Source organism: Calliphora vicina, chromosome 4, assembly GCF_958450345.1.
Source record: "Calliphora vicina chromosome 4, idCalVici1.1, whole genome shotgun sequence".
Lineage (NCBI taxonomy): Eukaryota > Metazoa > Arthropoda > Insecta > Diptera > Calliphoridae > Calliphora > Calliphora vicina.
This window is the reverse complement of record NC_088783.1, coordinates 18480035-18494853: the sequence shown is the minus strand read 5'-3', so window position 1 is coordinate 18494853 and position 14819 is coordinate 18480035. Positions and strand designations below refer to the sequence as shown.

Here is a 14819-nt window from a genome sequence, read left to right as displayed (position 1 = left end):
TATTGTGGCCAAACTTTAGCAAATAAAATAAAAAATTAAAAAAAAAATAAAAAAAAAAATTGTCAAAAAATTATTCTTATTTTTTCATTCGAGAAATAAATGCTTTTTTTCATTCCCAACGATCAAACAATGATGATTTTAATTTTGTTGCTTAACATCATTCTAAAAATTTTAATTCACAGTGCTGTAATCTGAAGCGAATGATTTGGTGTAACATGTCCGGTACATACCAAATTTTCATATCGTTCGATAAAACAAGTAGGCCGCTGTTAACATTGTACTATAAAAGTGCTTTTATATTATCAACTGATGATAAACAAAATTTCCGAAAGTACAACTAATATAGTAAACAACGTCGACAAATCAGATTTCGTTCCCGCCGAACTTCTGCCAAATGCAAATAAATATTCAATCCGTTGTCGACAAGGTATTCACAAGTCTTACAACCAACTACAAAAATTCGGATTGGCTGTGGGAACGTGCAACTTTGGTACCAAAAATTATGATGTCAACAAGCTCAATGAGCGAATTAATTGAAACTGACTGGCAAAACAATGAAATACAAATCGATTGACACAGTAATGAACGAAGAACAAGCCCCAATTATGCTACTGAAACATTGAAGGTTGGATCACAGATAATGTTTCTCCGCAACATAAACGCGCCAAAATTATGCAACGGAACACGATTGACCATCAAAAAATGTTCACCAAATTTAATTGAGCCAACAATCATCGGTGGCAGATTAAAATGCGAAGATGTAATGATTTCACGCATACCAAAGATTTCCAACGACAAAGCATAAGGCCAATCGTTGACTATTGCTGGCTTACATTTGGAAAATTCATGTTTTGTGGTTTGCTCCCGAGTAAATAAAAAAAAAGAAACGTATATCCCCTGTCCTTAAGATGAATTCATAAATATAATATCCCATTTGCCTTAAATACATCCGTTTCTGCAACGCGGATCGGGTTCAGCTAGTTTAGTATAAAAATCGTATTTTTATTAAATTATTTTAAAATTAAAAAAAAGTTTTTCTTAACAACAAATCGCAGGAAAAAAATACATTATGATAAAATGTATAAAACTACATTTACAAATAAAATTGAACTATTTTTTTTAATACATATTGCACTACAAACAATATTTGCCAATACGTCCCGGCCTGAAACCACAATCCACAGGAAGTTTACACGGTAGAGCAGCAGGAGCACCGGGAGGCGGTAAAGGTAGATTAGGCACTTCTTGAAATAGTGGATTTTTAAATTGATCTGCCACATAACCCAATTGTTTATAGGTTAAACTGGGTGGTTCAGCTTCCTCGGGCGCTGGTTCTTCATCTTCTGGTTCTGGGTAGTCTTCTTCTAGTGGTTTGGGTGGCAAGGGTTTTTTCAAAGTGATCACATCACTTTTCAGGGCGTACAAATTTTCCTCTTTAATGGAAGAGACAAAAATTTTGGGCAGATCATCAAGGGGTTTTTGTACAAAACCGTAAGCCAACTTGGCTTCGGGTACTTGAATGGCTTTGCCAGCTTGAATGGCTAGACTAATACTGATGGGATCGGCGGGCAGGGAATCATCTTTGAGTAAAGCTGGCACGTAATTCATTCTTAAATGAAATAAAATGGAATTTTATTAAAAATAAGAATTTTTGTTTAATATTAATAAAAAAAAACTTACTGTGGCATTACATAAGGGGAATTAAATATCGAAGGTAAAGCACTATAAGGCTTTGCTGGTTGGCAAGCACAGGGTGGTGGTGGTTTTTTCAACTGTAAAAAAGAAGTATTTATAAACATTAAGTTAGTGTTTGATTGTAAAACATTTTGAACTCTTTAATGATATTTTTTAATTAAAATTATTACATACTTACTTTGGGACAGGGTTTTGGCAATGAAGCTGGCTGTATCATTGTTTTGCTGCACCAACAATTATCTCCAATGGGTGGTAGTGCGATATCGGGTTTTTTGCCAAATTTTGGTTTAGGTCTTACAACACGTATTTCAGAACATGCCGCACAGGCGTCTGTTCCCTTTGCATTACAAACACAAGCAGTATGTATCTGAAAATTAATTTAAAACATGATATAAAGTTGTATTCAAGCCTATCGATTCTTATACACTTTAAAGCTTAATATACATTAAAGGAAAAATTAAACATCCGATCAGTTATTTGGTGAAAAAAAGAGGTTTTGATGGAAATTTGGTATAATCGGTTTTATGGATAAACAATTCGGGGGTTTGAAGTAGGGTTTTTAATTTGCCGACCTTTTTTGATTCCCGGGAATCGGGAATTTTGTTTCTACATGCCCGGGTACCCGGCTATTCCCGAAATATATAATGATACTTTAAATTAGGAAAATTATAGCCAAATTTCATATAAAAACTTAGTGTTATAATTATTAAATATCACAGCTTCGAATTAATTAATAAAATTTGAGCTTAATTCACTAAAATCTTAATCCGTAATTAAAAAATGTCAGCCTTTCATTCCATAACTCCATTCCTAATATTTAATTTTTTAATTAATTGTAAAGTTATTTAATAACAGAATTTATTCAAACTTTGAATGATTAAATTTTTGTTAAATCAAATCATTTACAAAATTAATTGAAAAAATGGTTAAACCTTTTTGTACTAGATTTTAATTGAAGACAAATTTTGTCATTTAATAAATTTTTGGAGCTATTTTGTTATGGATTTGAAGAAGAAACTTAAAGAAAATAGAATGATTCAATAAGAAATAAATTCTATAAACAATGAATTCTCTTTTTAAATTTTCATACGAAAAACCCCAAATAAATAATAATAATAAGCGGTCTATTATTGCCAAGATATAAACAAAAAACTTTTCACTGTTTTTTGGTGAAAAAAACAGAGTTCTAACTTGTTTTCTACGTATTTTCGACAGTTTTTAATTCCCGGGATTCCCGACAAAATTCCCGGGTAGTGAAAAATTGGCAAAATTCCCGGGAAATTTGTACCGGGAATTTTTGTCTATTCTTTTCTGACACTTAATCAAGAATGTAGTCCATATTTTAGAAATTTCCAATTGAGTTTCAGAAATTTTCATTTGTATTTCATAATTTTTAATTTTGAGCTTAAAAATATTTTAATTGTATTTCAGAATTTTCCAATTGTTTTTCAGAAATTTCTATTTTTATTTCAGAAATTTCCATTGGTATTTGAAATACAAATGGAAAATTCTGAAATACATTTTTAAATTCTAAAACTTCCATTTACCCCTTCTCTTTTCCCTATCCCCTTTAATCCCTTCGCACCCTTTTCACTTCCTTCCCCCACTTGTAAGATTAACGTGGTTGGTGCCGAGAACCTGAATGGCTAATTGTTGGAGCTAACAGCTCCCCTCCGGTTTTAGGACACGGGCTGGTTATAACAAACAAAGGGGCTCCATCCCCTTACGTGCCTACTCGTAGGACCAAAAATGAATAACAACAACGTATTAAAAACACCGATGATCTCGGATCATCATCAGAAGACGACCTCCAGTCAATAGACATTGGTCGACCTATCAAGCAGCGCGTGTGACCGACACATTACTCCCCTACCAAGGAAAATGGTGAAGGGTCAGAAAGACATCATAAATCAAGATACGCCAAGGCGTTATTCATTCTTAACAAGATTGATAAGAATGCTGCCAGCGGTGCCCCCATGAACATGATGTCCAAGCGCAATCGCTCTCAGAAAAAAATATCGCCCAAAAATAGAAAGTTTGGTGACAAAAAGCAGCTCCGAGATACGCAACAACCAGATGACCCTTCAACGAGGTGGTAAATAACCACCTTTTAGTGGCTCTGGCAACAGAAAAAGTGGGTATCATTAATCCTGTGGTAATAGAATGTGGTGTAATCGAGTCCAAATTAATTGAGCTTGTTATGGGACACTTGCCCGCTAATAGGACTACTACGGCACCTCGTTTTGACTCTGGTGAAATTCATCAATGGACTTTCTTAGCAAATGCATCGCAAAGATCAGTGGTGCATGAAAAGATTTAAGTGTTAAAATGATCCCTGCTCAAGAAGTTCCTATGTGACCGCGTGCACGAATTTTGTTACCAAAGACGACATTCGATGTGGGAGTGTTTACAGCTTTCATATTCCCATTTTAGGTCCTTGAGATTCCGCCGTCCGCCTTGCCCTTCAAAGTCCAAATTCAAAACTTAACCTCAATAACACCATGAGCAATTTTATTAAAATCGGACAACCAGTTTAAAAATTTCAGATTTATTTCCACCATTGTGCATCGTAACTGCTCTTCGAGAGTTTATTTTAGCAGACAAACTGACAAATCGATTTTCTATATATAAAAATTATTTTGAAATTGTAATTATGGATCTCCAAACAGTGTTGAAGTATTTTTTTTTACTAAAACTCTATTTGGATAATATTAGACACTTTTCAACAGCACTAAACCATTTCAAGTTGAAATTAAAAAAAAATCTGAATTCATATTGAGGGAAAACAAATTTAAATTGAGAAATTCAAATTAATATTTGGAAAATTCTTGAGAAATTACATCATGTAATTCAAAATATCAAATTTGTATTGAGCAAAAACAAAAAGAAATTAATAAATTCCAATTAATATTGAGAAAATACAAATTTAGAATAAACAAAGTAAGAAACCCTTGACTACGTAAACATTTTTCCAAAAAATATCTTTTAAAATATCAATAACTTATATTTGTGACTGATTTTCGGAAGTGGGCCTTATATGGGAGCTATGCAAATGGCTGAGATATGAGGAAAAACCAGGACAACCTCGATTTTTGACCTATATCTGGGGTACTAAGACAATATGGATATCTAATGATAGATATTTCAAAGACATTTACAACGACGTAAATAAGACCATAGTAAGTTTGACCTTTGGGTCAAAATCGGAAAAAATATTTTTTAACCCGAATTTTTTTTCACAAAAAAAAAAAAAAATTTAAAAAAATAAGGGTATAATAAGTTTGTCATTCCGTTTGTAATTACTACATTTTTCATTTCTGACCCTATAAAGTATATGTATTCTTGAATTTTCTGAAGACCCCAGATATCTTCGGGCTCCAAATCCAAAATATTTTTTTTAAGTATAATTTGGTGAAAGGTAGTATATAAGATTCGGCACAGCCGAATATAGCTTTCTTACTTGTTTTTAATTTAAATTTTCAGAATATTAATTTCGATTTCTCAATTCTTTAGAGTTTTTCTCAGTATTTAATTGGATTTCTTAAATACAATTTGTAATTTTTCAACACTAATTTGGGTTTCACAAATTTCAATTTGTTTTTTCTCAATATTAATTTGCTTTTCGACATTAAATGGGCATTCGTTGTATCTTTTCAATTTCAACTTGAAATAGTGTAGTATTGTAGTCAAATAATCCTCACAAATGTATTTTTTTTTCTATTTTCAAATAATACCTGTTGCGTCACCGCCATTATCACTGCTATAATTAGGAACCACTTTTCTGTAGCCATATTATCCTTAAACTGTATCACTCCACTTTCTTTTCTTATAAAGTATATTTCTTTCGCTTATGTCTTACTTGGACTTGTACAATTCTATTAATGAACCTGCGAAATTTAAACAAAACACTTCTTTGGCCAACATCGTCATGACACCTTTGCTTTTTTTATAACTTCTTAGAAAATTTAAAGTTATCTGCAATGAATTCGTGCAGAACGTCATTTATTCAATGATTGTTGCATTTGATATTTAGTAAAAAACTGTTGCTGCTGGTGTTGCACTGCAATAGCGTGTACACACTCTGGAGTTTGTTAAATCGAAGTGATTTCATAATAACAATAATAATTTCAAGTACGTCATTTTGCTGGCCAGAAGTTTGTGCTGAAAAATTTGAAATATTTCTTGAAAAACAATTTAGAGATGATTAGAAAAGTGCGATGAAGTTTTACATTTATGGAATTAGATTTAAAATTAAATCACAAAACTAAAATGAATTTTTTGTAAGAGAGAGGTGATGTGCTTAGGATTCAATAAATTGTATAATTGAATATTAAATATAAAATATCAGGATCTTGTGGAAGAGCTTACAAATGCTCCACCTAAATTTGTTTCATAGAATTGCTTAGCACAGTTATTTTTCATCAAGGGTATTGTAGATTAGTTATAAAAGGATTATTTTCCGACACTAATGCTTGATTCAGAACTGCTTTCAGAAATTAGAAAAACTAGAATATTCGCATTTGAGAATTATAAAATAGATTTGCATTTGTAGTAGCTAATATGATAATATGTGGCGAAAACATGTCAATGTTCATGTTAATCATTTTATTTGAAATTTGTTAAAATAACATCGACATGAGTTGCCCCCACAATGCGGACAAAAATATTTATGGCTGAGTGAACAAATTTATGACACGTCAAGACAGGGGGGTTACATATGTTAACTTCTACACTTTTAATATTTCCACAAACAGTCATGAAAAATTATCTTTGTTTATGATTATTAAAACCAAAAAATTATTTGTTTTACTTGCCATCTATTTATTCTCTTTGTTATTCTTAAAATAACAACATTTCCAGAAAAGTTTTAAAAAAAATTAGTCTTTGTTGTTACTTGTCATACGATTATTTTTAAACTAAACTTTTCCACTAAATTCATATAAATTTCACTGACAATAATTAAAATGTTAAACGTTTAACTAAAATACTGTTTACAATTTATTTAGTTTTTGTTAATTTGTTAAAGTTTGCAATTTTTTATTAACAAAATATTAATACTATCAGCAAAATTAAAATTATTGCGCCATTTTAAATAAGTAACCCATTGTGGACACGAATTACAATACATACAGTGAAATTACAAAACTTAATTGAAACAATTCCTTGTTAATTGAAAATCGAATTTAAAATTCAATATATCATTTTGTTTTCAGTTCTAACTGCGAGATCCTCTACTTTGAAAGAAAAGTTTAAAAATAGTTTTGAATGATTGTATTAACTCAATTTGATTTTGATATAAATAAACTGAATGTAAATATTTTATTTGGAATTAATTGAAATATATTTTAGACACCTTCAATGGTCTATAAAAGAGTAATTTATTAACTTCACTAAGTAATTACTATTGTCCTGGTGTGCACCCAATTTTAAATTTACCAAACTTTCTTTCACCTAAAGGGTTAAATTAATTTTCTTTGTTAAATTAAATCTAGGTTACATATAAAATCCTCAATTTTTTTTCATTGCTAAATTAGTGAGAAATGTGTAAATTATGTGGAAATATTTCTTTCATATTAACTACAACAAATGCAATTCTGTTTTATAATTATCAAACGTATCAAATTTATTGGGGTTTTTGTATAATTTAATTGGATTATTAGCAATTTGCTCAACAAACAAATTTCAAAACCAGGTCATAACAAATTATATCTAGAACAATGTCATGATTAATTGGTTTCCATTTTGTTAGTTTAATCTACTTAATGGATTTTTTTGTAATACAAACGATGGTAAAACAATTTTGAACATTTAGAGATATATATTTAAATAAAGTATGTTATCATAATTGGGTCATTGCTAGGGTTTCTAATTTCCTGAATTGAATTGATATTTTCTATTAAGAAATATCTAGGATTTACTGCAGTGCCAATTGGTTGGTTTTAAACCGATGTCAATACACATATTTATCTAAATAAAACACAGGCTATCTAAAAACAATATGATCTGAGTGAGATCTTGAACTTTCTTAAAGAAAAATTGATTAACTGATTTTATTTAATCATTTGAAAGCCTTTTGCTTGACCATTTGCTCACCAAACTATTTTCAAATCTGGCATTTCTAAACTGCTGGTCCGATTGGGATAAAATTTGACGTGAGCTCAAAGTAGGGTACCTTCGACATGTAAAATTTTTAAACACGTGAAATTTTTTGTTTTTTATATTTTTGGAAAGCGCTCGGCTAGGTCTTGAAAAACATGCTTGCGTGTGCTATTTATCTCTTTCGACTTATAGGCATTTCAAAATTGAAATTTTAAAATTTTTCCATACATTGGTCCCCTTTTTTTAAAAATATATGTCGGACTTTTGGACCGAATGGGCTCGAATTTTTTTTGTTTGTTAGAAAACTTAATTACGAATAACATACAAAAGATTTCAGAACAATATCAATTATGGATCCAAGAATAAACGATTTTCAATTTAAATATTCAAAAAATAGTTGATTTTTGCTGTTTTTTTGGGCGAAAAGGTGACTTAACTCTTTTTTTGTTAAAAATAAACTTTCTTTAAGGATATATAACAATTTTATATTTTTCTATAAGGTATCTTTTTGAAGAACATTTTGGTATAAAAAATATGTCATATTTTTCGAGTATGTCGCCCCTACGCCCTTCGTAATGTGACCTATTTTTTTATCAAAATTTCAACTTTGGGCCACATGTTCTAAAATCCCAAAGCTGGGATCAGAAAACGGAAAGCAGCTTGGGAAACCTCGATATGTTCCCTATTTATCCCCAAAGTATTTACACAGCCCCGATGGAAATGGGGAAAAATTGTAAAAAACACAATTTTTGGGATTTTCCGCTCTAAATTTTAGGAATTGTGGGATTCCCTTTGACCTTTTGACAAGTTTTTTACACTTTGTTATTTAGAATGACAAATTTATAAAACGTTGAAAATTTCATTGAGTTTTGTTAATAAATAAAGATTTTATTACAGTTTCTAAAACTAAAATTCGTATCAAAATTTTAATAGGATTGCAAATATTAGGACCAATTTAATCCACATTTATTTCGAACTAATGTTTTGTTTAGATAAGTTAATTTTTGTTCTTACAAAAACAATTTCAAGTAAATCAGACATTTGATGAAAAACGATTGTTTTCGAAACTGAAATCAATTTCAAAAACGATTTAGGTGTGATGAATTTCGATTCGATTTTTATATATTCTTAATTAATGTGAAAATTTAATTTCGATAAATTCTTTTGAAGCAAATTGGAATTTGAAACTAATATGACAAAATGATTCAAACAAACACATCACAACACAAAATATAAAAAGCTTTGAAATCGGATTTGAAACAAAAAAATGGCACGTGTTCAAATATTTTACATGTCGAAGGTACCCCACTTTGAACCCCCATAGCGCCGCCCCTGGAACATTTGAAGGGCTCATTTTAATAACTTAAACTCGAAAACTCTTTGGCTATGCCAACATCTTTAGTTTCCGTTTTGGAGCTTTAAAAAATTTGAGCTAGTTGGACATGATCTGAATTCAAGTACAATATAAACTTATGTCGTTCATTAATTCGGGGTTTAAAATAAGTAACTAATTCTTTAGTATTAACTTTATCTAAATTATTTATAACAAATTGTATAATACTAGGGTATTCAATTAATCGGGTTTCTGATTTAATCGGTTAATCGAGCAAATAATTAATCGGGATTTAGATTTATTCGGTTAATAATCGGTTAATTTCAAATTATTCGATTAACCGAATAATTTATATTTTAATTTTAAATTGAAAATACAACCACGAATTTTGTGTACAAAAACATAAAAAACAAACAAAACATAATTCAACCAAAAATAATAGCAAATATGGTATTTAAAATCCTTTTTGTATACACCTGTGAGTTTTTTTTAGGATTTTAGTGAGATCTTCTGAAATGATCTTTTAAACAAAATATAATTTAAATGTTTTCCTTTTAAACGATTTTTTTCTTTAGAATTAATAAAACTTGATTTTGATAAAACTCTCTCGCTGATTGTAGATGTTGGAGAAATCGAAAGCATGATAAAGAATATCCAATATCTCAGTTCTTTTTTTTAGTTTTATCTAAGAATATAAAATCCTTCGTTATACCATTGGAGTCCTTTTTGGATTGTTTTAGATTTTGAATACTTTTAATATTTTCGTTAAGTTCTGATAAAAGACTCCTTTCAAAAAAAAGTTTCGTCTACACATGTAAATACAAACAAAGTTTCAAATACATGTAAATACAGTTGTTATATGTTTCTTTGATGTTCGAAAAATATGTAATTTTAATTTCACATTTGTATTGGAATTAAAACGGAAAAATAAAAACCAAAAAATATGTTAAAGTGCAAAAAAAAGGAATTTCGGTTAATCGGTTAATCGACACAAATTAATCGGTTTATTTGTTATTTGAAAATCGGCGATTTTAAATTATTCGAACAGTTAACCGTCCAAAATTAATCGGTTAATCGATTGAATACCCTATATAATACCCTTAAGCTCGATCAATGTTGCCGAATATTTGCTTAATCAAGTGATTTTAGGGAATTCCACAAATCTGTCCAAAGTTTGATATCATTGTCAGTGAACGTGGTTAATTTGAAGTCAGAAAGTGCATGATTGACGCATTTATAAAAACGCAAAAAGTTTATTACCATGTTAGACAGAAACAATATAATTTGTTTAAGTCATTATTACCCCCTGTCTATACTTGACAAATATTTATCATAACAATAAATGACGTTTGTTGTCAAGACAAAGTTGTCTGTGCAAAAGCACTAACAATTGGAGACTATACCTGATCATTTTTGATCTTGACAATCATTTTGACGTTTATCATGATACAAATTTATCAGGTATAGACAGGGGGTTATTATGGGCATTAGCCCATTTTGATTCCCTAACAAAGTTTAAAAATAACTCTCTCTCTCAACAACCGAAACTTCTGGTAAATTTTACTAATCCATCAATAACACATTTTTGAGACAGTCCGGATCATTTAAAAGGCCTATTATCCAAGCTGGTCCCTGCAATAACAATAAATTCAATTAAGAAGACATTACGACTTTATTAGGTTGGAGATGAGAATGTTTGACGTTTCGAGATATAATTCTCAGGGGCAAAATTACCGCATTCGTGATCGAATTAGGTCGTATCAAAAAATTATTCCGATATCGAAATTATGATAAAATGTACTAAATTTCTTGTTCAATATCGATTGCCTTAATCTCAAATAAGAAAACTGCGAGCAATTTTAATCGATATCGAATGGTAATTCGTCCCCCAATTTTTTTTGCGCTGTCTCGATGTTTAGGACTTTCAGAGACAGTGCTTTGAACCGTCACATAGTAGGGTAATAAATCTGTATCTTCTAAAGTGTTAGATGCATTGCAAAATGGTGTACAAACGTATCGAACAGGATAATAAGTTTTCTGAAAATTAAATTTGTGGCGACCCTGTTAGAATTCAAGGTTAGATACAGGGTGTCAAGATTAGCCATCTCTGGTTTGCAAAACTTTCTGCTCTCATTTATAATTAAATGACAGATCAATTGCAATAAATATGTTTATTATAATCTGTAAAGAAATTTTAAACGTTCTATGTGACTTTTGTTTTTTAATGATAAACTTAGAATTTTGTTAAACAAATCATGATTAATAAGAAAATATATAAATTTATAACCAATTTTTTCGATCGAAACAGCTGTGTGTCAGTGTAGACTCAGATTGCCTCACCCCGGAGAACAAAACCCAGTCATCTCGTAACGGTATTACTATTTAAACGTCCTATTAAAGTTTGGTGGTGGTCCCTGAGTCAGATTAGGTCATATGAACGCTGTGTACAATAGTTTCATGCAAATTCGCATTCGGCTCTCAGATCTTAGAGTCCAAAATACCTTCAAGGTATTTCGCTTAACTCGAAAATTCAACCGGATTTCAAACATTTTTGATTTCTTCCTAATTGTTACAAAATTGTTCTAAACATTGTTTTTTTTTTCTAAGAAATCTTTTAAAAATTTTCTTAGTATAAAAATGCCTGCTAATAACAAAAATCCCAATTGAAACTAAATAAGAAATAAAGAAAGAAAAAAAAACACAAACAAATTTCAGTTTTTTCATTATCTTCCCGCTCTGCAGAAGTCAGAGCAACTAGAATCGTAATCAGCAATTTATTTATTAAATGAATAAATTCAACATTATCAACATCCTCATTCAAATCGTGATCTCTATCGTCGTCATTTATAACACAGCCGTAGTCTAAAAATTGTTGCAATATCGTATAAATATCACCGGTTGCCAAGTGCTTCCGGCAATATTTATAGAGTACGACTCATAAGTTGTAGGTGTCGTAGTAGTCGACATCGTGTCCGGAAATGAATGAGGTTTCCTCCAAAATGTTAATAAGCTTAAGTGTGGTCTGCAATGGCTCCACACGGGGTAACTTGAGAATTTTGCTATCGCCCACCAGTTCTTCAATGTCAATGATATTGTTATTGCAATCGTATACTGGCTCGTGGGTATCGAAAATGCCAGGTCCATAGTTCATTGCAATAACGGCGTTGTCGGCCTCTTCGGCGGCCACCGAACGGAAGTACATATCACGGGCCTTCTTGCTGGAACAAAGCAATGAGTTGAAGATCAATGGTTGAACCCATAGACTGGAATTAATGTTGACCATCAGTTTTGGTAAGCCATGCAGTTGTTGGCATTTAATGAATTCCTGATTGAGGGCAATGGCAGCGTATAGGGTTTGTTGCACATACGATGTCCATTGGTCCTTGCTTTGGGGTTCCATTAGCATATGGGTGGCGGTATTGCCCTCATTGTGTACGATAAATGCAAGCTCGAACTGCTTGTTGCCGTTAACTTCATGGCTGAGTACAGTGGAAAGTAAATTGTGGAATAATTTGTAGTCTGCTTGTTGCCAGTCGTTCAAGTTACAGCAAACGACTTGGATATTATTTTCAAGAGATTCGATTTCTTTGCGAACTTCTTGTAGATTTTGTTCCTCGCCATCGATGAGCATGGCGACAGATCCCGCTTTAAAGCGACGACACATTTCAACTGCCAATTCTTTGCCCAAGGGATTGGAGACACCGCTCAGGACAAAGAAGCACATTTTATTTAAGTCCATCTTTTTCGAAGACATTTTATTTGAGTGTGTTTGTGTTTGTTTTTATTATTAAAATTAAGTTTTTTTTCTATCTTTATTAAAGATTTAATATTTTATTTTAAAAATTTTTATTTATTTTTTCTTAATAAATAAGATGTGTTATTCCACTAACGACTGCACTACTGTACTGATTTTCCATAAGCTGTTTTGGTTTGCAAGTAAACTTTTTGAGTCAATGGCTCGGGTTTATAAAGCATTTTACTGAAATCTGTTGTCAGGGGTAATACATTTGATTGGTTGGCGGTGTGTAGCAAACACAGAATACAGATTCATAATTTTTTAGAGATAAGAAAGAAGCCTTAGTTGAATGCGGATTAAATTAGTTGACTGTGCTTATTTTGCACAGTGTGAATGATCTGGTTAAACATTTCTAAATAGACTTTTGAAATTTAGCCAGAATAATACTTTTTGCTGAACTCCCCTAGGGGACTTTGCAAAAAAAACAGTTTTCTCTGAAATAGGTATCTGCAGAACAAGTATTTAAATTACTTTTTAAATATTTTTTTAAAATTTGTTTGGAAATTGTGGTATTTTCAATAACAAATCTCATGTTATTTAAATAAAAGCTTTTTCAAAATGTTTTTTTCATTATTTTATTTTCTTCTTTTTAGAGCTCCTTGAATATTTCGAATTTAAATTTGAATTTTCGAATATATCTTTTAAAGCTTTATACTGAAACTACATATATTGAAAATACTTTTAAATTCATGAACATTTTTATATTTTTCTTTCAAAATTTTGAAGTTCGAAATTGGAAAATGTAAGAAAATTGTCTCAAATAAAACTAAAAGTTTTTTTTAAGAATCTACATGATTTGGAGATTATTTTAACAACTTTAAAATTTTTTCGAACATAACTTCGGGTTTTCGAAATTCAATTCGATTTATTCGAACTTCATATTTCATTGTCATCATGCTTATTCATGATCCAGTTTCACAAATTTTTCGAACATAACTTCGAAATCTCAAATCTCATTTTATTTAAAAAAATTTTTTTTCAAAATGTTTTTTTATTATTAATTTATTATCCTCCCTTTAATAACTCCTTGAATATACATTTGAAATTCATAACATTCTTATTTTTTTCTTTCAAAATTTTTATTTCGAAATTATAAAATGTAAGAAAATGACCTCAAATAAAACTAAAAGTATATTTTTATGAATCCTCATCATTTAGAGATTATTTTAACAACTTTAAAAATTTTTCGAACATAATTTCGAGTTTTCGAAATTCAATTCGAATTATACGAACTTCATATTTCACAACTTCAGTTTCTCAAATTTTTCGAACATGACTTCGAAATCTCAAATCTCATTTTATTTAAATAAAATCTTTTTCAAAATGTTTTTTATTATTATTTTTTCTTTCTTTTAGAACTCCTTGAATATTTTGAATTTAAATTCAAATTTTGAACATATCTCTAAAAGCTTATATTCTGAAACTATATTGAAAATACTTTGAAATTCATAACATTCTTATTTTTTTTTTCTTTCAAAATTTTTAATTTCGAAATTGTAAAATGTAAGAAAATTGTCTCAAATAAAACTAAAAGTTTTTTTGAAGATTATTTTAACATCTTTTCGAGCATAACTTCGAATTTTCGAACTTAAATTCGAATTATTCGAACTTCATATTTCATTGTCATCAGGCTTATTCATGATCTAGAGATTATTTTACCAGTTTCACAATTTTTTCGAACATAACTTCGAAATCTCAAATCTCATTTTATTTAAATTAAATCTTTTTCAAAATGTATTTTATTATTATATTGTTTTCTTCATTTTAGAGCTCCTTGAATATTTCGAATTTAAATTCGAATTTTCGAACATATCTTTTAAAGCTTTATTCTGAATCTACATTGAAAATACTTTGAAATTCATAACATTCTTATTTTTTTTTCTTTCAAAATTTTTA

The 14819-nt window shown here is 30.1% G+C and overlaps 2 protein-coding genes across 2 annotated transcripts; both read right to left on the bottom strand.

The window, feature by feature from the left end:
- Positions 1–1134: 1134 nt before the first annotated feature.
- On the bottom strand, positions 1135–5486 carry LOC135956898 (uncharacterized). The gene is made up of 4 exons (XM_065507501.1): positions 5430–5486; positions 1874–2062; positions 1681–1772; positions 1135–1609 (listed from the first exon to the last, which is right to left on the bottom strand). Exons 1-4 carry the CDS (start codon positions 5484–5486, stop codon positions 1135–1137), a joined length of 813 nt encoding a protein of 270 aa, XP_065363573.1.
- Positions 5487–11836: 6350 nt separating this feature from the next.
- On the bottom strand, positions 11837–12948 carry LOC135956455 (sepiapterin reductase). Its single transcript, XM_065506961.1, has one exon. It carries the CDS (start codon positions 12879–12881, stop codon positions 12063–12065), a length of 819 nt encoding a protein of 272 aa, XP_065363033.1. The 5' UTR covers positions 12882–12948; the 3' UTR covers positions 11837–12062.
- Between the last annotated feature and the right edge of the window lie 1871 nt (positions 12949–14819).